This window comes from Cinclus cinclus, chromosome 3 (genome assembly GCF_963662255.1).
Source record: "Cinclus cinclus chromosome 3, bCinCin1.1, whole genome shotgun sequence".
NCBI lineage: Eukaryota > Metazoa > Chordata > Aves > Passeriformes > Cinclidae > Cinclus > Cinclus cinclus.
The window spans coordinates 56,007,794-56,032,530 of NC_085048.1; the positions used below are offsets into that span (position 1 = coordinate 56,007,794).

A 24,737-nucleotide genomic window follows, 5' to 3' on the forward strand; every position below is an offset into this window, starting at 1 on the left:
ACTTATTATCATGCTATTTTTGTTAGTGGATATTGACTAATTTAATGGCTTTTATAATCCATACCTCCAACCAAGTATGTGTCTCTGTCAGCTAGAAATAAAATGCCTTACCAGTGTTCAAGTCAGCTTGTTTCTTTTGGGAACCCTCTTTTTCTGACTGTCAGTGAGCCACAGTGATAAAGGGAGTGACAAATTACAGGGATGTCCAGAACCCAACTCAAGAAGAACTCAGTAGTCAGCCAGGGTTGATAAGAAAATAGGAAAAGACCACAGCAGACAAATTCCTATTATAATGCTATGGCAGCTTTGAAGGATGGGCTGGGAAGTCCTATCAGACCAATGTTGAATTCATTGGCCAAGTCATTAACCAAAAGTGAGCAATGACCTGAAAACACAAAAGAGGGGGAGTTCCCTGTAATTCCATAGAGATGGTTAATGTTGCAAAGGGAAGAGCAGACACAGACTCCTATTCAAAATTAACAGGTACCCTCTCCAGCCTCTTCAAACCCTTTGGTTTGCCCCCTACCCTTTCAGGAGCCGAACCTCTTTCTTTTTTTTCCCTCCATGGGTTTGGGTGCAAACTCTGCCTTCTGGTCAGAGTCCTCATCAATGTGGTTTCAGGGGTTCTGATGGCCTTTGCACCAAGCTACGCCTGGATGGTGACATTCCACCTGATCCAGGGAATAGTCAGCAAGAAAGGCTGACTCACAGGCCATGTCCTCAGTGACACAGTTTGCAATTGCACCTTCTGGGCAGGGACCCCTGTTTAGCAGCAGGGGTGACCCCCACTGACACCATCTGATTTTCAGAGTACTATGTGTAACAAGAGCAGACTTCCTGAGCCAGAAGAATCTTTGTTTCACCCCCTCATGGACCAACCTGCAAATTGTTTTCTATTTGCCTCCTGAACACTTTCATGTTTCTGATGTCCCAGAGCATCTGGCAGCAGTAACTCACTTGGCATAAGTGGGAAATTCATAAGGGAACACTTTCTTTTGCTTCTTATAAAACTAAAAATCTCTTTGGGCTGCTCACTCACAGCTCATTTCTGTAGCAAAGAGGAGTGCAGTCATGAGCCCAACTCACTTTCTCCAAGCTACACCTGACTCTGCACAAAAGTAACATAGAAGCAGTATCTGATTTACTGTCATAATTCACTCTACCTCCCTTAAAATCTTGGTGCTGTTGGTTGGTCTATAATTCAGCTCCTACCACCCAGCACTGCCACTGTAGAGCCCACTGTGCGAGCCCAAGGCATACCCAAGCCCCTTTTCCCTCCTAGTTTTGCTCCTCTTCTTCCAGAGTAATAAGTATGAAAAATCAGCACCTCTAAGCCCAGGCTATGGCTTTTAAGATTTGGCATTCCAGAATTTGACTAGATATTAGGCAAGTTGAAAATGAAAAAACAAAGTGGAGGCAGTGAATCCTCAGGATGTGTTGGGCTGTGTACAACTGCATCAACATTCAGGATCAGTGACAGGGAAGGGGCAGAAAGCCCCATCACAGACACCCCTGGGACCAGCACAGACAACAACAGGACACCCTGCCCTGCATATTAAAGCACATTAAAGTTTGTGTTTATGAATGAATGTTTTCCTAATGTCCTGAGCTTGATTATTTACATGGTCAAATTCACAAACATCTGTCAGAAATAGGTACTGAGGCAAGGGGGAAAGATAAGTCAAAAAAGGATATGGCTTTTAAAGTAGTTTCCCCTCCATACCATGGTGGAAGATCACTGCTGTAGTGCCTTTGAAAACTGAAGAGCGCTCCCCAGAGCTCTTGGGAAGCTGTGATTCACATCATGTTCATCAACTTATATTCATTAAGGATGTAGGATGACGCGGTGCTGTAGAATAGGGATGGGATAGGAGCACAGAAGTATCCAAACAACAGCCATGCTTGCATATTGGCATTTGGATTTAAGTGCTGACTGCAACAGCAGAGGACAAGAACAGTGTTCAGAAAAGTGAAGCCCTTGGCCACAAGATCATGTGCCCATCAGAAGATGCCATGGAGAGCACCTGAAAATTTGTAAAAGTAAAGATGGTTGGCCAAAACCCAGTTGGTGAAGGCTGGTGTGTATCCCAAAACATGGAGTATTTATGTTCTCTTCAGGCACAGTTGATATCAAGTCTGGATTTGAGTAATTAGGTGAAGGTCAGAGTCTTCTTTAGGGATCAGTCCCACTTTCATTAACCTGCTCCTGTTTACTTGCTCCCAGATTCCATGCCAGAGTCAGATGGTGCTTGAACCTGAAGTGCTCCTTCCCAAGATCTAGGGACAGCCCTGGTACTGGTCCAGCAGCCCCAGGAGTAGACAGACTTCAGCTGATCTTAAGGGGAAGGGAAGCTGTCAAACTGTGTTACCTGGGGCAGTATTTGAGCTTCACTCATAGCCTGGGGGTGACACTCTCCTACTACCACCCTCCACACCCCTCCCCCAGAACACAATGCTGCTGCTGCTCCCTATTTTGAGAGCAGACACGTGCAGCTGGACCAGATTTTACTTCTTTGACCTCCCAGCTCCAGGAAGCAATCCATGAATGGGCAGAGGTCACCAGCAAAGAAATGAATGAAGGACATTTGCCCTTGTGTTTATTATGCTGCCACCAGAACCAGATGCCACTATCACATGTAGGTGACTGCAAAGCAAAGGTGTGCCAGAGCCTGCTACCTCTGTAGCTCCTGCTGTTGCAGTAGCAGTGAATATGGGAATAAATACCAGTGTGATGGGTAAGGGTCCTGGGACCCAGATTTGTAGTTATTTATTTATTCATCTCGGTCTTTGGTTTGCTTGGCTTGTTGCTACCACCCCCATTTTCTATCTGCAGAGTTTTCAACAGCTTTTATATCAAAGAACCGTAACACAGAAGTTCTGACAGATTTCTTTTAGTACAGAGCAGAGACATGTCTGCAACAGCAGACATAACACATAATTACACCCCCACTGTTCTTCTTGCCCTCTCAGGACAAGCTTATTCCTCTCTGATCCTAAAGCAAATACTAGTTTTGCAACTGCCCAGGCCAAAGTAATGTCATTCCTGATCTGTCCCTACTCTTCTCAGGGCAACCTTGCCATGGCCCTGCCTCACTGGACAACATGCTTCCCTGCCTTGGAGGCTCCCACAGCAACACTGAACATTAACTGAGGCTCAGGTCAGTTGAAAGGGGTGCAAGGTCACTGGGATGCAATCCTGGGGGAATTTCACGCTGCCTGCTAGAGTCCAGCAGTGTCTTGCTCAACTGGGAGTTCTCTCCCTCCAGCTGATTATCAATAAGCAGAGGTGTCTTGCACCCTGCTCACAGTCTCCTTATGGAAAACCAGTGCTTTCCAGCAGATAGGGACCAGCAACACAAAGGGGGAAGGGGAGCTACAAAACCGTTGTCCCTGTTTTGCCCTGCAATTACAGGTCTCTTACATTTGCTCAACAGGATGGACTAGGAAATTTCTGAAGGTGCTGGATGTTTCCTGGAAGACCCAGTGCTGTTCCTGATTCTCCTTGATGCACAAGACCATTGTCAGGGTACTGCAAGTCCCAAGCCTGATCCCGCTCACTCCAAAGGAATGCCCCTGCAGGACACATGTACAATGTTATTACCTTATGAAGGATTATGAGTGTTTCTCCAATGCACTCTGGAGTTCGTGCTCTGGAGTTGCCACATGCCCATCCTTGTGAGTAGCCAACAAAATAGGAGAAAATAAATTTTTAAAACTCTGTGGAAGTTGTCACACGATTGAACCAAGTTTGTAGTTACCTTGATTCTACAACGGAGATAAATCTCTTATATTATGCTGCCTCTTCTTAAGAAAAATCAACAAAGTCAGACTTTATGGAGACCTACAAAGTTTTGTTGGTACGGATCCCATCACAGTCAGGTTAAGACCTCTTGAAGTCCATATTGAAGTCCACACAGCTGGTACAAAAATTCCCCAGATCTAAAATATGTTTTTCTTAACGTACAGAGGGGGAAGAGCTATGCAGTAATAGGGTAGTCCCATCAGAAAACCCTTAACACTGTAAATAAAGAATATGCGTGAGAGGCAAGACTTTTGAGAGGGCATTTATTCTAAGTGGTATTTCCATGCTAATGCCCTAAAGCAGACTACCCAGAGTTACACCCTCTTCAGCCACGTGCTATTTCTGATCCTTGGACCTGGAGATAGATTTTGTTGGCCTTTGGAGCACTCTGCCTGCAAGAGTAATAAGATGTGAGCATTAACCAGGAATGAAGCTGTTCAGGGAGAATCTAATTTCAAGTTCTTCACCTGCTCAGGCATGGCCCCAAGAAAATGATCTTATATATATTCCCTTAGGCTTGCTCTGGCTCCTCAGCCAGATACTGGCACTTCCTGCACCACATGTGAAGCTGCTGTCAAGACTTCCCTTTTTCTATTCAATTGTTAAGGGGTTTTTTAAACACAAATAACATTTATAATGGTGTTGCAAAGCATTTGAGAGACTAGTGCAGCTATTCACAGGCCAGTAAAGGCGTAGGTTACTTATTTTCAAGATGCCTAGATAGACATGGGATAAAAGGAGTCCAGAATTTGTCCAGTGAGAGTCTGGAAATTACTTAGCAATTTCTTGGAAACAAACAAGGCAGCCAAGTAAACCCTGGGATTCCCTCTGGACAGGGATTTTGCCCAATTTCAAGTGAAAGCTGCTACAAGTTCATCATCGTTACTCACCTGTGAAAGTTTTCAACATCCTCCACTGTCTCAGGCAAAACTCTTCCTTTAGTTTCAGGCAGAAGCAGCACCAACCCACCCGCAATTACACCAAGCACAGCTTCAAAACAGAGGCACAAAGAGCTCATAAGCATTTATCAGCCACTTGCTACTGCCAGACAGAACGGACACGTCAAAAGCATTTTATTTTGTCCTTCACACAAGATGTGCCCCTCAAGTTTCTATTTGCAAAACTGCCATGCTGGTGCAAAAATGGAGGATGTGGCTGCCCTGTGGAGACAGCACCAAGCCAAGTCCTCTTGTGAGTTATGCATGAGCTGGGACACCTCAGACTGGACAGATCCTTCCTTTATAGAGGAAAGAACACTTCGTAGTGCTAGAGCATGCCAGGAAAACCCTTTCATCTTTATGCTATTCATATAAGATTAGAAAATGTATACACAATGTATTATCTTCTAAGCAATATGATCAAATTCTCCTCTGATAATTTCTTTTATCCAGTTTGTACATGTCTGGCATGTATTTTAAATCTACTAAGCACCCTTCTAGTTGTCCTGTCTGTTAAAATCTGCATGTTGCCTTTCAAGATATTTGCTATAAATAATGTTCTGACCTAAAGATTCATAAAAGTGTTGCAGGCCCTGACCTGAGAGTTCAGGTCACTAGTCTTTTTCTTGTATTTATTTACCAACCACTTTCCAAATAGCTGGAGAAGAGCCAGTTAACAAAGTGTCAGAAAAGCTGAAGCATAACAGCTATACTTGTACTCTATTAAATCGGCAACTACATTAAATTCTAGGGTTTGGCTGCTGAGCAGAGACAGTACAACTCACAGAAGAGCAGTAAACCAGCTCTTTAAATCCATCAAATACTAAGCTCATGACAAATTTTCTGAGCTCTTTGCCAACTGTCAAACATGTATTCGACTCTATCTTCCTTTAAAATGCAAGGAGAAATCTTAGGGGCAAGGGAGATATGAGTGCATAAACAAGTTCCAGCTCATCATAAACTGAAGGCTAAGGCCTTGTAGAGAGCAGAAGCAAGGGGCTTCTGCTGAACCTAAAGCAGCTACCTTGGTGGCTTTTCCTTCCCTTTGGAACTCGGGTCCCCCACTGCACCTTGGAAGGGGCCGGCAAGGAGGAAAGGTGGCACTTACTGAAGACAATCAGTGGCAAATCATGCCAGATCTCCACCAGTCTGTAGACAATGAATGGCACGATGACTCCACCAATATCACACAAAGAGGAGCAAGCCATCACCCCGAGATTCCTAGTTTGGCAGCAAAGGGATCATGTTAGTGTCAGAGTATTGCAGTCAGAAGGGGATGGATCACAACTCTCACCCTCTCACAGGACAGATCAAGGCACTGTGTGGAACTTCAGATCCCTCACCCACCCTGGTTCTCCCGGATTTTCCCTTTATTTCAGTCATGTGAGTTTCCCCTTGTCTAAAAGCACATTTCTGTTTTTTTAATTAAGCTACCTTTTTAAAGCATTTAATTGTGTTTCACCTACTTTATGTTCAACAGTACCTGTGTAGTTCTGACACATTTGAAGATAACTTAATTCAGCATAAAACACAACATACACATCAGCCTCAATTATCTGTTTCCAGGCCAAATGCCAGCTGGGGAGAAGTTGCACCTACCTGATATAAGTTGGATATAGTTCTGTGTTTACAAAGCAAACCATTTCAAAAGCCATTGTAATTCCCATTCTCCCAATGCAAGCAGTAATCACTTTTAACCAATGTATGTCTGTAGAGAAAATACATTCAACACATGCTTTTAAAAGCATCCCAGTGACTTAGCAGGCGTCAATTACTACAACAGTGTTATTTTGTGGGACTTCTAATCCCATGTCAGTTGATGCTTATAAGGGATGTTTGGTTGTTTTCACCCGTGTGAGTGAGGGAAGGGGAACAGTGAGGACCACATGAGCAGTGGCAAAGGGACCCTCGCAAAGCAGCATGGAGGTTCCAGAGGACAGGGTAGAAAGCCTCACAGGGCTCCATTCAGGTGACTTACCCTCTGGGATGAGGGCTGTGGCAAGGCAGGCGGCCCCAGCCACCAGGTTGGACAGGGCCCAGGGGTAGCGCCGCCCCACACGGTCAATAGTGACAATGATGATGAAGGCAGCTGGGAACTCAACAAGTGCAGAATAGAGGAAATCCAGATACATGTTCTCAGCAGCCATTCCCATGTGCATGATGAGCCCCTGGTAGAGGATGGAGCTCGTGAACCTGGGAAGAGAAGAGTATCCTGGATTCCTCAGATAGTAAGAGAAAATCCATGCCCTGATGGAGTTTTTAAATCCAGAGCTCCAAAACCAGATCTCCAGCATTATATTCTTACCAATTGTACATCAAAATTAGTGTGTTTTTTCTTATCTGTGGTGTCCTGAAAAGGTCCATCAGTGAGGGATTCTGCTTTCCACAATCTTCCTCTTCAAATTTAATATCCTGTGGAAGAGCCAGTACATAGTACATTAAATTTCTCTGTGAGGAACTGATGTAAGGTACTGCCATGATGCTTATATGCACAAGCAAACCCTGAGCTCACCTTAAAATGGGAAGGCATCTTTTTCTGATTTTTTTTAGCCATATTGCTAACAATTTTCATAGCTTTGTCATGTTTTCCTTGAGATATCAGCCACCTGGGAGACTCTGGGAGGCACCTACAATGCAAGTGGATGCCATTATACAACACAACATAAAGCTTACCTATTCTCCCATAAATGGAGAATTTGGATGGATTAAATAGAGGTAGATGGATTTTTTTTGTTTGTTTCGTGTGCTATTTCCCACTCCCCCAGTTAGGAAAGGTATCATATCCTACGGCTGAGATGGGAAGAGGAGCAGTTGAGGTAGCAGCTTTAGTCAAAGAGGAGTTTACCAAAGATAAATCAGGAAGGAGCTTTGAGGGAGAGTAGCGCTCTCATCTTATCCAGCCCATTCACCACAAACCAGCTCCTCCTAGGGAGCCATTTTTCACTTCTGACAATACAGATTAAGAAGTACTAATTAAGTTAGAACTGGCTCACCAATCCAAAAATATGGAAGGAAGGCATCAAGTTTCTTTCTACTATTCCTAACCTCTTGGCCCACCTAGACAATTTCTCAAATCCAAAACACTCAAACCAAAAAATATAAATTAAAAAGAGAGGAGAGAAACTAAAATGAAGGAGTACCCAAGTGCTTTTTTTCAGTTGGACCACAAAATCTGCAACTTTTCTGCCTTAAAAGAACATGCTAGCAACCTGTTACACTTTCGTTAGCATTAGACGATCTGTCTGTATTTTCAGTGTAAGACCAACCAAGTTATGCCAATGCACCTGTTTCATGTATGAATTGCTTTACGAAGACAATAAATTATACTAATCCAATTTTCCCCCAGTGTTTTCCCAAGTGGTCTGTTTTTCAAACACAAGGTCAGGTGAGGTGCACAGGCTAGGATTCAACAAGATCTCAGTTCCTGAGAGGAGTCCTATTTCCCTCTCCTTTTTGCTGGGAACCTCCTCTTTGTACCAAGCGGGGTGCACACCAGAAAGGAGCGCCCAGTCTCTGTCAGTATCAAGCCTCAGGAAGCAGAAGAAGCCAGGATTTTTGGGTCAGAGGTACAACAAAAGGGCAGTTACCAGTAGTAGAGCAGGAGGAAGCAGGTCGGCAGGGTGACAGTGAGCTGCAGCCACCGCCAGTGAGGGATGGCGTAAGCGATGGCATCAAAAACCAGGAGCCCGACGGAGAAAGCCGCCTGGTAGAGGATCCCCACCGTCCTCCGGTACTGCGGGCCGACCACTTCTGTCACTGCGAACGTGCACAGGGACAGGTGAGTGCCGTGGTGCCCCACGCAGCAAGAACCAGCTCGGGGCGGCGCTGGAGGACCAGGGCTATGGGAACTGGAGAAACCTTGGCCATCGTGGGCTTCCCGGCATAATGCCTCCAGACAAAACCCCCTGGTGCGCTTTCCTGGCGCTGGAAATCCAGCAGAGAGGAAAACAGTGCTGCTGGCCGTGCACTAAGACATCCAGGAATGTCTTCTGCTGCGGAGATCGCAGAGCAGCTCAAGCATTCGCCAAAGCGAACAGATGGATCGTGTGGGAATTTAATGCCAACATACCTGATGTCTCCAACCCAACCACAAAGCTGAATAGCTTGCTTCCAAAGTACAGGCGTTCAGCCTGCATCTCACTCCAAGTACATAAGGAAAGCCTGTATCACAGGATGGCACAGAGCTCCCAGGCCAGGGTGAGATCACTACTGTCTGATCTCCACACCACAGCCCAGACCCACACATCAAGTCTTGCTGATACAGAGTTAAAAGTAACTATTCCAGCAGGCAGGCACAAGCACACTCAACATTTTGCATCCAGCTGTGTGACTTCAAGAAAGCAAACTCATTAGAAAAAGAACACTAGGGAACTAATTAGCAGCCAAATGAATTTCTGAGTTTTGGAACCACAGATTAGCTAATGCTACTCACCCGAATGATGCCCAAAGACATCTCCTCAAGCTCAGCAGGACTGAGCCAGAACCAATGGAAGGGAAGACAAGCGCCCCAGCACAGCAGGATAACAAGGTTGTTCTGTCCTTGTATCCTTGCCTGGACATTCAATACTGGCCACGCTTAGGGAGAAGATATAAATTTAAGGGAGCTTTGGGGCTGGTTCAGGATCTTTTTTGTAAGGAAGTTTCAAGAGAATCCAGGAGTAACAAGATGTAACAGAGAGAAAATATCAGGATGGGGCAAATCATTGTCCTGAAAGGGATTTTGTGCTCTAGAACAGCTTAAAGTTCCTCAGAAGAGGGGAAGAATATTTCATATGTGCCAGGAAAGGATTTAAGAGGCCAAGCAAGCATCCAGAAATTCACAGGAAGGAATAATCATGTCTTAGCAGAAGAAAGTTTGGACTGTGGGATAGGTGCTTTTATTTTATTTCTATCAGACATCTGGATAAATGAATTAGCAAGATGCCCACACTGAAAGACGTAGTGGAAATTTAAGGCACTGACTTCTACATTTTTACCACTCTCACAATGAACTGCATCTCTCAGAGATATTTGGTAGAGCCACCTACCACCCTAGCCCAGTAAAGGTTCAATTGGTCAGCTTTTAAAATAGTGTATCTGCTGGTTCAGTGATTGTTTGCCCTTGGGTATTCTGGACAAGAGACTGAAGTTCACTCCAGAAAAATCAGGGAAGCCCCAGGCAGCTATACCCTGAACCAGAAAGTGGTCCTGACTTGGCCCCAGACCCAGCCTGGCCACACATCTGTGCCTCACCAGCAGACACAGCTGGTGCAGGGCACTGGGACAGGCACCCACACAGGCTGGCTCCTCCATGGCTTGGCCACGTATCCCAGTGAATACACCCAGGTACACAAACACCTTGTCTTTTTATCAGCAAGTACGTCCTGTTCTTCAGTTATTTTTAGGTTCTGAAACCTCTGTTTGCCCTTTAATGCTCTTTGGGTCATAAAAATGTCTCAAGTTTTCCCCGCCCTCTGCCTGCTTCTTTAATGGCCTCCTCTGTCACCATTCTGTCTGTGCCTGGGCCAGAGGGGCTGTGTCTCCCTGGTCACCTTCCCCAGCCAGAGCCTGATGGAAGGAAGAAGAGCCATGGGGCCCAGACAGATCTGCAAAGCTGAGCTGTACCATGGGGAAAAGCCTATCTCGAGGTAAGAGCCCTAATATACCACCCACCTCTTGCTCAAGTTTTCAAGGCTGCTGTTGTTTCTCCCTAATGACAGTGCTTGAAAACATCCTGAGAACTCAAAGAGGGAAAACACTCCTTAATAAAATACCATGGGAGGCATTTTTCTAAATGACTTTTTTCTTCTCAAGTTTTTTGGAGTTGAGTTTTGTTCCATCATGTTCTGCAGCTAGTTTTGCTCCTGGGAGAAGGTCCTGAACTCACCCAGGATGTAGCCTGCAGTCCAGCAGCCCTTGCTGACCAGCCCTTGCAAGAACCGGATGATGACTATCCACAGGTAGGTGGGCACGAAGACCAGAAGGAATCCACACACAATATTTGCAACAATTGTTGTTAAAAGGCAAAATTTACGGCCAAACCTGGATTGGAAAATGATAGGTGTGAAGCAAACCACTAGTCATGGAAGCATTTTAAACTAGTAAGAGCTTTGTGTATCTTCAGGGGGAAAAAATACAATTTTGCTATGCAAAATAGAGACATGCTTTTTACTTTGCCCACTACTCCCTTGTATGCTTTTCTATGCCATGAAAGGTAACTGTGCCTGTTACTCAGAAGTTCCACAAAAACTTGCAAGAAAAAAATAATAGTCCCATGTTTACATATATTACATTGGGACCAAAAAATAAGTATGGATTAATATTATGACTCTGATATTTCCACATGCACCAGATTTATAAGGGATTAATTTACCACAACCTTAACCTTTAAAACACTAGTAATGTATGAATCTGAGTGTGAGTGGGCTGCAGGTCACAGCTGGAGAAAGTCAGAGTCTGCTGTTACTAACAGTCCTAGGCAGAGGGGAGCAAAGGGAAAATGGGCCCTCAAGGTCTGGCATTTGTTTCTTTTTAACCCCAGATGCCTGAGCCAGGGAGTCTGACTCTGCTGCCTCTGAACAGGGAGCTAGAGGGATTATCTGCTTTTTTCACAGTGACTGCTGCTGTACACATCTGGCAATCTATGCCAACTATTTCTAAACATCTCCAAAAGAAGCAAAATGTTTACAAGCTGCAGCCACACAGAGTGTGACAGGGTAAGTGGGAGATCCAAACCAGCATTTCCTGGCTTTGGTTAACACCCAAAGGCTCTGATGTGGCACAGGAGGAAGTTTGGGTTGCACAGTTCTAAAATAGTCCTCGTGGGCTCTGCAGGGCTCGCTGAGCACATCTGTGCTGACCACCAGCTACAACCTAAAAGGCAGGATACTGGCTCATGCTGTGAGTGAACATCCAGGGGGATGACCTTATTTTTGGAAGAGCAGAGATTGTATCAGTTACACATCCTTTCATCTAAGTTTGGCTGCTGAACATTGACAAGGGACGTCAGAGGGATTTGCTGTCAGCCCACACCTACCTGTCTGCAATGTAGCCAATGTTTATGGAGCCAATAAAAAACCCAGCGTTCACAGCAGACTGAAAGAGATCCAACTTCCAGGAGTCCTCACACACCAGGTCAAACTAAAGGAGCAACCACAATCAGAGACAGAAGAGTGCAATGAGGAGATGGCTCATGTCCACGACTCTTCACTTCAGTTAAAGATTTAAAGTTGTTTCTGGGTCAAGGCCTGTTTTGTCAGCACACTGAAATCCTACTAACTTAACTAATTGTCCAACATTAAAAAACTGGAACAAACTGTTGAGCAGTTAACTGGCATTTCCCATTCATGTCCCATCTCTCTTTTCTGGAAAGAGCATAAGTGAGTTATTATCTGTCAAAACTGGCACCAGGTTTGCTCTCATTGATCAAATGAGCATGGATCTGATGATCATTGTGAGTTTTTCAAACAGCTTATCTTTGTAGCTGATGGTGAACATTTCTAAGCAGTTCTTGTTGTCTCATACCCTGGCATGGCAGAGTAGTCCTCACAGAGCACTCAGGACTAAATGTGACACCTTTACTGAAAGGATTTTAGATGCCTTCAAGAGCTTGCCTTGTCCCACATTCCATGGAGCACTGGCCTCCTGGAGGAGGGTGGAAATATCTGCATCTGCCCTGAGACCACAGCATTTTCTCTATGTTCTGGTCTTGATCTGGTCTGGAGAGTAGATCTTTTTTCATCCAGGGCCAAGCTTTATACCACATGGGTACTCACATATATTTGCTATGTAGTCTTGTCTGATCTTATTTGTAGCAAAACACAAAAGCTACTGAGAAAAAGTTATTGCAAAAACCTCTCTAAATATGACTGAGAATCCCTTTCCCTTACTCCTGGTAGCTGGGTTTAATTGAATCTATGCATCCATAGATAACACAAACCCAAATATTTCTTCTGATGTTCTATGAGACTTCCCATGAGGCTATTCTTCCATATGCAAACTTTTCCTTTGAAATAACATGGTTTACACAGCACTATCCTTTCCTTTTCTTAGCACTCAGAGCAGGGGACAACATAACAGAGCCTGAGAAGTTTCACAGAAAGTCACAACTAGGAACTCATTGACAAAATGCCAAGTTATGTGACATATCTGGTTATCCTGTGAAGGAAGTGCCCTGTGGGACTGGCTTTCCACCCCCTTGAGCAGGAAAGAGGAGACAACTGATATGAGAGCATGACTGCAAGTGCTCAGCTTCCCACAACCTCAGGCGATGATCGTGGGAGCATCAGGGGACCAGAGGATCCGCTGGAGCCTTTTCTAGTGAGATGTGCCTGCTGTGCTGTTACTGTGTAGGCAGCCTGGGTCACCCTGCATTTGAGGTGCCCCACTTCCTCAATTTCATATCGCACAGCCCATAATTTTCTGAAAGAAGTACACTTAGAGCGCACCCTCTTATATCTAGGGCCAATCTCTTACAAAACTATGAATGCTGAAGTTGCTAGAGCACAGATTTTAACTGCTCCTGTGTTAGACATATGCAAGAAAGAATCCTGACCATCTCTAAACATTTGGTGGAACTGTCTATGATGAGATCAAGCTTGTTATTCTAGTTACTGGTTTATTCTTATAACACCTAAACTGCTAAAGTACAGCAAGTAGCTTAAGTATCACTTTCAGTTTACTCACATTCCTTCTGAGAACAAAAAATCATTGGCTTTTCTACAGTTTATTCCTGAATTAACCTGTTTAATTGTGGGAGGCAATACCTTTCCCCACACTAACTACCATTCATTTTTATTTATAACCAACTTTTAAACCTTTCATTCTTAAAACAAAAAAAAAAAAATTAAACATTTAAAAAGAAAAAAAATTAAGGGGGTGGGGGAAGAAATTAAGACCTTTGCATTGGCCAGTTTTGTTTGCAGCACTGCTAGTTGCACTGTTTACACACCTTCACCAACTGGACCTCTCATGTGACAGGAATTTCATTCAGAACTGGACTTTACCTGGGAATTTATTTACTGAAATATGCTTTGGTCCCCAGCTGGAGATATAAGCCTCCTGAGCAGCCAGGGTAACACTTCACAGCAAGGACAGAGAGAAGATGACTTCTAAAGCCCCAAGCACAAGTTCACAGTAAGAGACAATCCCTTCTCCAGGTAAGCAGGGGATATTTGAATACACCAAGGCTCCGCTGACCCTCTCCCCCCAACCCTCACCTTATCAGTAACAGAGGGAACAGGGCAAAGGGGGCTGTTTGTACCTCTGTCACGAGAGAGCTCCCAGGGGAGTCATAGACCCAGCCATCCCGGCAGGGACCGAGGGGCACGGTGCTCCCACTGCCCACCAGGCTGCCGAGGGGGTCAGTGCAGCTGATGCCTGTCGTGTTCCAGTCCACCTCGTACCTCCTGCAGCGGCTGCTGAAGCTGGCCCCGTGGCCATCCCACTCGGGAACCGTGTGATTCAGCTGCTCCTCCAGGCTCCAGCCACAGCGCTGGCTCAGCTCAGCCACCCCGGGGCTGGAGCAGCGATGCTCAGGGGTGAACCCAAAGAAGACAACCCCCACGTACACTGGGGTGAAGGAAGCAGACAACAAACACAGGATAAAAAAGGTTTGCTTCTGGAACCTGTCAAATTCTCCAACATGTTCTAAAATGTCATCTAGGGTGGGCATTTTGGCATCAAAACCACCTCAAAAACCTCAACTAGGTCCTCTGCTGCACCAATATATTTAGTTGGCAGCAAAGCTACTTAAGTAGCTTTAACAAAGATATTTGACCAAAAGTCAAGAGTAACTCTATAAATTATTAAACTACATGTTGCAAGCTCTATTTTTTTCAGTTTCATTTGAAATCAGACTTTAATTCACCCAGAGGGAATTTGCGTTTAACCCTTAATTAATGGACTTACACATTCCTGTTCTCTGGGAAAGCCTCTGTGGGCCACAGCCCTTCAGTTTTTGTTGAGGGTTTTGGTTTTTTTAATTAGGCAAGTCAGCTCCTCAAATAATAGGTATTTCTAAGGAGTAAACATCAATGGAAAATTCTACCAACATACAAGCAACACATGGGTTTAGTGCAGAATGGCTGGGCAACACAGGAGTAAAGGAAGGGCTTTCCTGAAAACTCCTGTATCATGTGTCTCACCCCTCACCCTCCACACTCTTCCACTCCCAAGGAAAACCTCTCCCCACCTGTATCAGGGAATATAGTTTTCACCTGACCACATTTTTGCAGTGATACAAAAGAGAAAAAAAATCACTACGGAATTATACAACAGGAATAGCTGTGGAAAGCCACAATATACAGTATCTATGGCTAAAATAGCTAATTTTTTACCACAGAAGACCTATAGAACCTTAGGCAGACTTCATTGCAGGCATCTCAAATAAATGCAGTTATATTAGGATCCAGAGTCCTGCCTATGGATAGATATCAGCTACTCCCATATTTTTTGCTGACAACAGCACCCTTCCATAAGAAAGAAAAGCCCAAGTGAGAGTAACATTTAAAAATGTGAAAAATTGTCTGGAAAGCAATTGGAATAGCTTAGGCAACAAGGAAAAAAAAATCAAAGACACAATACACTAAAAAAAAAAAATAATAAACCCACAAGCTAGCTTTAAAGTGGCCTGAGCAGCTGTGAAAGCTGCTTTGTAGATCAGTACTTCAAGGTCATTCCCCACATCACACAGATGTGTTTTCTCCTCTCCTGCTTCATCCTCTTTGTCAGGAACATCTACACCAAGTTCCAAGAACTCCTCTCCTGGCCACTCACAGCTGTGTCACCCTCAGCCAAGCACAGCACTACCCCACACCAGACCTTCCCCTCCCTGGCTGCAGGATTTCTACATGGAGCTAGGGAGGGGAACAGGAACAGAAGGGCACAGCAGTCACCTGCCAGAGCCAGCCCCCACGAACCTCCCTCATCAGGATGTGTGCACTCAGCTGGGGCCAAAGAGACCTCAAGTCAAAGCCTGCCTAGCAAGTGGGTGAAGCTAAGGCATTAGGCTGCATCTTAAAAACACGCCCAAAAACCCCTCACATCACTTCTTTTCCAAGTTTTATTTAAACAGTTGGCAATAGTGTGCAAAAGTTCCCCTTGAACTACAGAAGTTTGATCCAGACTGGGCCAGTTCTCCTCATTTCCCACCATTCTCTCTGCAGCCAGCTCAGAGCAGGCTCCATGGGACTCTGCCAGGCAGGTGGGTTTCTTAGGGACACTTCCCATGGAGTTGTGCTGCTGACTGGCAAAGCTTCTGCTCCTGGCCCAGCCATTTGTACATACTCATCTGGCCCCACTGTTCTCATAACCCTTCCCTCCACACAGTTGAGTATTTTTCTGGGAAAAATAGTCTGGTGAAGCTGGTCATGCATCCAGCTCTCTACAAGCTGAGATTCAGCCAGCCTACCTACAAATGCCTTGGTAAAAACAACAGTTCCAAGACCAGGCACTGAAGTCACTCACTGCTGGCAGATGCAAATTATATCATCAATATTGCTCAGATAAGCACCCCCAGACAGAGTGGCTCTGTTCTACCTAAGCCTTGTTAGGCACAGACCAAACAAACTGATCATGTGATTTTACACAGCAGAAATAACTTCATGCAGTTGGTTCATGGATGAAACTCCAAAATGCCAGCCTTGATGACCTAGGGAAGGTAAGTAGAACCCTCTGATATGCATTGAGAGAACTACTGTAATGATAACAGTGTTAAAAATACACCATCAAGCCTCTCACTTCTCCAAGCTCTCCTAATTATAAATATGAAAAACGCTGATTTAAGTTTGAAAAGATGCAGCTTAAGCCAAACTGACTTACAGCTCCACTGGTAACAATACAAGAGGAAGAAAATCCACCATCAGGGCCAACCTATATATTCTGATCTTTGTCATCAAACACTGGTTCTCATTTTGAGTGACACGATTGAGGTATTAACCATCAGAGCAGTAAAGGGTCTCACCAGGCTGGTGAGCAGCATATAGAACAGTGTAAGAAAGATTTCAGACTTGAGATGTGGGATTTGGAATACCCACTTCATGTCTTTTATTGAAATTGCTGAATACTTTATATTACACTATTTTGATTCAAAATGGAGTTTTTATAAAAAGAAACCATTGTTGAAACTGAATAAGCCAGCCAAAAGGAACAACAAAAAGTTTCAAAAAATTCTGACCAATGTATGTTCTTGTACAATGCTTTGAAACCCTATCATTGTCCATCATTTTATTTAGGCAACATCTGTAGAAGAGCAAGACTGCTAGAGAAAAATTAACTTGCATTTATTACCAGCAACATTTCAAATCAATGACCACGGCCAGGATCACAGCATACTGACTAGAAATTAAGTTATCGGAAAACATTGGACCAAATTTATTTTCTTGAAATTAATACCAGAGAGAGGCATTATGCAGACTAGGGCTCCTGTAGTCCTTGGGTTTTCTTGGTGTTGACAAACTGGGTAGTGCGGATTACATTATAGGAACTCCGCCTCCACCTCCTTGAAAACTCTGGTTTCTGTGCAGTTGGCCTAGTCCAGCCATAATCAAGGGAAAAAAAAAAATCTTTGGGTGCTTGTCAGCTGCTCAGGCAAATACTGATAAAGTCAGTCATATGACCAGTACCAAAAAGAAAAATACCATGCGAAGAACAGCAACCATTTTAGGCTAAAGCTACACAGAATTGTACCTTTCAGTCCACACCTCTGAACCAATGATCTGTTTAAATTAGAATGGACGTTCAAATTTACAGGATAAATTAGACCAGTTCCAAAATTTACATCAAATCATCCCAACACACAAAAGTTATACTTTTCCTTGTCTCACAATGGGTGAACCCATAGAAGAATACCCTGCCGGCAGGAAGAACATGTTACTATTAAGCAAACCTGAGTAGTGAGGATCAATAAATACAAGGAGTTAAAATGACAGTAGTCAGATAACTTGAGTCTCAGAAGCCAGGGGCTTAATTGAGCCTTAATCTTTCCTTTCAAAGGTTTCTCTTTTTTAAGCAAGCATTTAATATCCATGCTGAGACTTAAAAAAAAAAATGTGTCCTGGCTAGAGAGAGTCAACTAACTCAGCCAACTGGATGTCAGAAATCCAGTCATTACTGAACAGATCATTGTAAACAATCAAGAAATCTTTCTCTTCTTCCCTTTTCAATGGTTTCTTGTTAAAGGCAAAATTCAGAAAAATCGTTCAGGCTGAAGTCCTCATATTTGGTTGGAAACGCTGTCCCGTTATATATAATCTCTCTATATATATTTGATTAGGCACAAGAGGGGTTATTAAATATTCAACAAGTCCTCATCACTATCATCATGAAACGATGCTGTATTTGTAGAGTTCTGTGCCTGCTGCTGGCTTGGCTTGGCTATTGCTTTCCTTTCCTTTCCTCCGTTCAGTAAATAAGATTTGCTATCACTGCCAAAACTGCGTGGCTTCTTTTGTGGGTTCTTGCTCTTGTCTAGTCCCCTTCCTGTTTGAATCTTTACATCTGGAATGGTTAACACTTCATCCTCACTGTCCAGGTCATCCACATGGAGAGACGTAAGGGCTTCAGATGTAACAGACTTGGTAGCAATGTGACCATTCTCCTGGCCTCCTTTTGCTATTCGTGGATTTGGTGCCGCAACTTCCTCCATAAGCCACTCTGTCTCATTCTCATTAGCCTCTTCTTCACTGCTTATCTGCAAAAAAAGAAAACAGGAGACTAAATCTGCCACTCTAGACCAACACACACACATTGATCTCCCCAGTCAGTCAGCATGCACAGCCTTGATTTAAGGTAGCTGTGAGAGAGTAAACACTGCAAGAACATCACTTTTCACTATGCTGAAGCAGACTTTGTCCTCTTCTTGTACATTTGCATGTTATTTGGTGATTTATGGACTGCTCTTCATTTCCTCAACTCTACCTTCCTTTCCCATTTCACGACATATATATATATATATATATATTTATATATCAGCTATGCAGCCTTCCTGATGCCATATGGTTTCCATGCACTAAAGGAGCCAGGAATTAAAGGGGTTATTTATTTATTTATTAACAAAATCTTCATATTAAGAAACAAATTTGATTTTGTCACTGTATTACCTTTGTGTATTTGTAGGAAACACCAGATGACCTTCTGCAGCAGTTTGTTATCTTGTTTATTACAATTTCCCTAAACAAAGGAAAGAATACTACATTAGGAACACTATATCCACTCATTAGCCCTCTTTTCTTCACTGGATTTTTACCAGCAACATAAAGCATGTCAACAAGTGAGCTGCAAACTATCACAATAACCCTGACCCATTCTATCAAAATCCAGTTTGGGATGATTAATATCTTCCCCTTTGTTACAGCTTCAGGTTACTGCTCTGAAACCTCTCTGGCCTTCACATGTAAGGGAAAAATACCCCAAGAGTTATCTGGAAAGCAGAGGAACAGTAGGACTTGCACATTTTCCTTGACACTGTTGTATGGATCCAGCCTGACTCCATGAATGCAGAGGTATATCAAATACTAACAATACTGTCATACTGTTTTATGCTCCTTAATTAGCAGATGCCCACAAGAGATGCTGGACTAACTCAGTTGTACACCCCAGCCCTCTTTACAGGGGCCTTCAGACAATAATGGAGAATTTGAAGGAACCAGCATTGTGACAGTTGATGCTGCCAGCTGAAAAACAGAACCCAAATCTCTGAAGCTTACTATTTCTCTTTCATTTCTGGCAGAAAACCAATTCCCAACAAAGAAACTTCTAAAGCCTCTTACTAATTTCTTACCTCCTCTCTTTTTTGTAGAACAACAGGATTATGAGACACGCAGTGAGAACAACAAGGAGGACACTAAGCACAGCACCAACAGCCTGGCTTCTCCTTGAAAGACCTTTATGTGTTTGGGTCTCCTCATCTGTCTGGTGCTGATTGTTTCCTGGATCACTGGTGGATCTAATAATGTACATGGAAAAGATAAGATCTACTGATAAATTTTGTTACGCTGGATTAGAAACAGCAGATTAAAAGAAGACATGCCACACCATCCTGTCAGTCCAACCTAACAGCTGTATGAACTGAATTTAGGGGATTTCATGCAAGCAAAAAACAACTTGAGAAACACAAATACATGTGCAGTGCCTACATCCCAGTATGCTATCCATTAGTGCATGAAACTACAGTCAAGATTGCAGAGCACAATTAAGCACTCCAGAGCTTATACAGCAGCAGTTATCCATACAAAGCTGCTGTTTTAGAACGAAATCTGCACTTGAGCAAGTTGCAACAGCTACAGAAAATATCTACCTTTCATCTGATTATGGCACTACACACACCAAACTCCCTCTATAGGTTTGAATCAGAATCAAGGGTTTGCCTGTGCTTTCAAGCTAGCAGTCAAAGTAAACACTCCCAGAAGTAGTCACTCCACTTTTCACAGTGAGGCTGCCTACCTGCCAAGAATGTTGTTTAAGCACCTAGATGCAGACACTCTGCTTTTCTCCCCTCAATAATCAATAGATTAACTCACTATTATTTAATATTAATATTTAATAATATTTTAAAAATAACATTTAATTTCATAAATACTTCATTTTTGCTTGAAGACCGGTAATGATTTTCCATCCCAGGCTAAAGAAGTGGGCATATAGAAACGTTTTCCAGTTTTGTTTTTTTTTCCCCGAAGTTTCCAGTAAGGCAAGGAGGACCAAACACCTCACCCACAAACTGTTTGTTCCTCTCACTAACATGAAACAGCATGTTCTGTTAGCTACAGTACGTTTTACTTAGTGAAAATAATTATATTGCACTATGCCTGTCCAGCTCTAGGCCCAGATCACTTTGGAAAGCTTTAATTTAGTAGTCAAGTGCCAAACACTGCACACATGATGATCAATTTATCTATAAGCCTACTGATTTTTTAGCTTTTTTTCCCAATCACTGTGACAAATAAATAAAAAAAAGCCTTTCACTGAGAAGTGCTGACAAAAGCTGCTTTCAGAAAATGGATAACTACTCACATTAATGGACACACAGCAGATGTGTACCAGGTAAATAAATACTGGCAATCTGCTGTCTCGTGAAGGAATTCAGGGATGCCTTCCTTTGCTTCTGGGTTGCAGTGGAAGAAAATAGTTGAAGATACAAACTTTGATTTATCTTTACCACATCTGGAGTCAGATGAAAATATGACATCCAAATCATCATCTACAATGAGAAGAAAAACATTGTAGATCACTACTTCCTTGAGAACAGTCTGTAAACACTAGATCCTGCAAAGAAAAGTAGCTAGCTAAAGGAAGCCATTGCTTATGCAGCACGAGCACAGATGAAAAGAAATTAAAGTCTTCTATCTTGCATCATTTTTACCAAAGTCTTTAAACTTCAAGTGTCAACTGAGCTTACACAGAAAAAAAAACAACCAAACAAAACAGAAAAAAACCCAAAAAACAACAACAAAAAACAAACAAACAAAAAAAACTACACCATCAAACCACCACCATAGAAATCTAAATTATGCTAGACAGACTTTGGATAGCTTTATAGAAATGGATAAGCATAGATGTTGTGAACCAAGAACCATTTTCTGATGATGCAATTTGCAGGTTATCGAGCAATTCTGACTGGTGAGCATGTACTCACCATCAACGTAATATTTGGCATTTCTGGCAGAACCAACTCTCCGAAGGCGCTGTTCATTAGTTTTCACCTGGCAGATGTTTGCTCCAAAGCATTCTGGGAAACTTGAGTTTAGTATACCAGAAAGTTGAATTTGATACACATATTTATCACCATTTGTCCGTACGTCACCAGAAGCTGTGTACAACCTGAGGAAACAGAGGATAAGTCTGTTCTTAAGTCTAAACTCCCAGGCTGGGGTTATTCCCAAAACATAAGACTGGCAGCAGTGGTAGTTACTATCACTGGTTGATTCCAGAGCAAGCTGAGTGACCAATTCAGCAACCAGAAAAATGCAGGACTGTGGCTTCCTTCCTGACATAGAAATAAGGATTATATTTTATCATAAATATATAAAAACACAGAAAGCAAAATTTTCCAGCTATACTGCTGTCAGTGTGTGAAGGAACCTCCAAAGGTTTAAGATAATATGAAGACAAAAGCATGATTCAGTGGCTCATACACACTACTGACTGTGAGACCTATATGGTGTGCTCTGCAGCTATGATAAATGGCACAGTTTAGCAATCTTTTCCAAAAAAGTAACTAGTTCTACCATTCTGCTGCTTTGGGGTTTGTCTGGGGCTTTTTTACTCACTTGGAATAAACATCCCCTAAAGAAAAGTTTTTCCCAGTCGCAGGATTAATGACTGTTCCATTCACCACCTCTACCTCCTGCTGCTTCACAGCACAAGCTGCACGTGTGTCCCATGTGATGTAGTAAGCACAGTTTTCTTCATCAAACCTACCAAATAAAAGACAAAGCTGATGATTCCAGGAAAGAGTAACAGGTTTTTAGCCTCTTGATAAAAAGATTAATGCTAACCCATGTGTGACAACGTCCTGCCTAAGCATCACACCTAGATTAAGCTAAAACAGTCAAGCAGCACTCAAAAAAAGCTACCCAAATAATTACATTGGATTTTTCTGCAGTTTCATGATTTTAGAAGACCTGGCTGCACCTGAACTTTCTACTGAAAACTCCAGAATTCCCACAGAGTATCAAATGGTTTTATTGATCTATTTTAGCTAGCAAACACATCAGGCTGCTTTTTTGCAGATGTTAAACCTGCCTTTTTTTTTTAAGCAGGACAAGAGGTATAACCTAGTGTCCTGGTTCTGGCCATGACAGGGTAATAATTTTGCAGTAGCCAGGAAGGGCTGTGGCCAGGACCCAGAGGTTATTCTATACCAGCTCACATGATTGCTAGGGACAGGAGGAAGGACATCTTTTCTAGGGTGAAGGGGCTATCCTGGGCCAACACAGCATGTCAGAGGAACCCCAATCATGTATTGTCTTGTTCAAATAGTTCAGCTCCTTCTTGTACCCTCTGACACTGGTATTATTGCTGTTCCTGTTTCTTATCTCATTTCTGTTTCCAGTAAATTGTTGTTATCCCAACCCATGATCTTTGCTTTTTGTGCCTCCACCTCTCCTCTCCAGCCCTTGGAAAGGGAAAGGTGGGAACAAGCAGTGTGTAGGTTTCAGTGGGAGCACTGAATTAGAGAACACCATTCCTAAACCATGACAGCTAGTCAGGCTTTGCTGCCCAGCTCTCTGACTCACTCAGAGCATTTTGTTCAGTTCTCCTGTTCTACAAGCAAGACAGAGTTAATAACATCAAGACTAAGCAAAAAGTCCTAAACCTTTCTAAGCTTTCTTAGTATTTGTGATCATGCATATATACTTTATTTTAGAGACCTTCTGGTTAAACACACTGTATTGAGGCAGAAGTAAACCATGCTTTATTAGCCCAATCACTTAGCTACAGAAAGTGTTCTTTAATAAACAGATTTTGGAGAGAGCTAAGAGTGGTTGTACAATGACATTGGCTACTGTCACTGAAAACAGCAGCATCCAAGCCATTGTCAGATCTAATTCAGAAGCAGAACACAATTTTTTTCCCATAAATTTTAAGATAAACACAAAATATGATGCTTATGGCAATGAACAACTGCACAAACTCCAGAAGACCCTAGCCTTGCAAGTAGAGACCATGGATTATTTTAGGGACTGTTCAACAGAGCAGACAGTCCCTGTCCTGAGATTTAAGGGTTTACTAGAGAAGTACAAAAGAAAAGAATCAGCTGTGAAGGTCAGTGGTATGTAAATTTATTACTCACCTCTGCAGCATGGGCATGCCAACTGTTCTTGCACATTTCAGTTCTATAATTGTTGTTACTTTCTTATTTTTCCTACATTCTTGCCCACTGGAATAACTAATATACACTGTATCACCTAGAAGAAAAAAAAATGGTGACAAAAGGTTTTTGTAAGCAGCTGTCAAAAATTTCCTTTGCTCATTCCCTAGAGTTCCTTACTTTCAGCATTCTTTTCCCCTGCATCGACCATGTATCAATTATAGTACTTCAGTAATTTGAGGCATTCACACTTATGAGCATTTAAAAATCACTCCTCAAACACCTTTATTTTTACTTGTACTCTTTGTTCAGGTGAGCAGTATGGCCATAACAAATGTTTACATTTAAGATATCATTAAGAGTAAATGAAGATATTTAATTATAATGAACTCAGGCAATACATGTCAGTACTTCTGTAACTGGATGGAAAATTTCCCTGAGCACCAATTTGAAAAATATACCTTAAACCAGAAACTTGAGTAAAGTTGAGATTATTGGTTTTCATTCATTTTCCTAAGAGTGAAGCCAAATAACCAAATAATCATCCTTCACGTGCTGCTTTAATTGAAGAAGTTAGTAGATACAGAGTAAGTCTTTTCAATCTGCATTGACAAAAATTACTTCCCCTCTCACAACTATAGAATCTCAGATTGGCTGAGGCTGGAAGGATCCCTGGAGGTCATCTAGTCCAAACCCCCTGCTCAATTGGGGTCACTTGGAGCCAGCTGTCCAGGACTATGTCCAGAAAGCCTTTGAATACATCCAAGGTAGGAACTCCACAACCTCCTTAGACAACCTGTGCCAGTATCCTCACTGCAATAAAAGGGTTTCTTAATGTTCAGATAGATGATTCATTTCTTCCAGCTTTAATGACAACACTGTTTATTTGCTTCAATGTTTTCTCATGGCTTGAGCATCACATTTTGTTTCCATTTTTAAACAGAAGATTCACAGATGAAAATATTTTGAAATAAAGGTTTCAGAATCTAAGAACTGCTACAGCCAGGCTGTAAGATTTAAAGGTTTAATCTCTAGCCATCTACAGGAACAAAAAAGTAACTCTACCTGTCACATTCAGCTTCTGTGTATGAACAAGTCCAAGAACTTGAACATCTCCATTGTAGCTTTTCCTACAAATACTGGCTCTTTCAGGGCAGCCTGTGGGTCCCTCGTGTACCCTCTGACAGAGGTTCACATAGTACCTATATAG

At 42.8% G+C, this 24,737-nt stretch overlaps 2 protein-coding genes across 2 annotated transcripts in view; both read right to left on the reverse strand.

The window, feature by feature from the left end:
• Positions 1 to 4,127: 4,127 nt before the first annotated feature.
• Positions 4,128 to 14,392, reverse strand: LOC134041839 (solute carrier family 22 member 2-like). The gene is made up of 11 exons (XM_062488851.1): positions 13,982 to 14,392; positions 11,756 to 11,859; positions 10,607 to 10,761; positions 8,328 to 8,496; positions 7,253 to 7,367; positions 7,046 to 7,152; positions 6,719 to 6,933; positions 6,340 to 6,448; positions 5,849 to 5,961; positions 4,693 to 4,792; positions 4,128 to 4,194 (listed from the first exon to the last, which is right to left on the reverse strand). The coding sequence occupies exons 1-11, from the start codon at positions 14,390 to 14,392 to the stop codon at positions 4,128 to 4,130; spliced, it is 1,665 nt and encodes a 554-aa protein (XP_062344835.1).
• Positions 14,393 to 16,746: 2,354 nt separating this feature from the next.
• Positions 16,747 to 24,737, reverse strand: part of IGF2R (insulin like growth factor 2 receptor) — a 58,099-nt gene continuing 50,108 nt past the window's right edge. The window contains exons 41-48 of the mRNA XM_062490001.1: positions 24,593 to 24,729; positions 23,510 to 23,624; positions 21,984 to 22,130; positions 21,350 to 21,534; positions 20,728 to 20,914; positions 19,499 to 19,663; positions 18,819 to 18,888; positions 16,747 to 18,409 (exon numbers count right to left, since the gene is read on the reverse strand). Coding sequence (XP_062345985.1) covers positions 18,008 to 18,409; positions 18,819 to 18,888; positions 19,499 to 19,663; positions 20,728 to 20,914; positions 21,350 to 21,534; positions 21,984 to 22,130; positions 23,510 to 23,624; positions 24,593 to 24,729 — 1,408 coding nt within the window. The 3' untranslated portion in view covers positions 16,747 to 18,007. The remainder of the gene's footprint in view (positions 18,410 to 18,818; positions 18,889 to 19,498; positions 19,664 to 20,727; positions 20,915 to 21,349; positions 21,535 to 21,983; positions 22,131 to 23,509; positions 23,625 to 24,592; positions 24,730 to 24,737) is intronic.

Excerpts from the sequence above, each read along its gene's own strand:
- LOC134041839 (XM_062488851.1), bottom strand. The coding sequence starts at position 14,392 with ATGCCCACCCTAGATGACATTTTAGAACATGTTGGAGAATTTGACAGG. Across the intron at positions 6,934-7,045 it reads CTAATTTTGATGTACAATTG|GTTCACGAGCTCCATCCTCT; the intron begins GTAAGAATATAA and ends TTCTCTTCCCAG. Across the intron at positions 4,195-4,692 it reads GATGTTGAAAACTTTCACAG|GCAGAGTGCTCCAAAGGCCA; the intron begins GTGAGTAACGAT and ends TTACTCTTGCAG.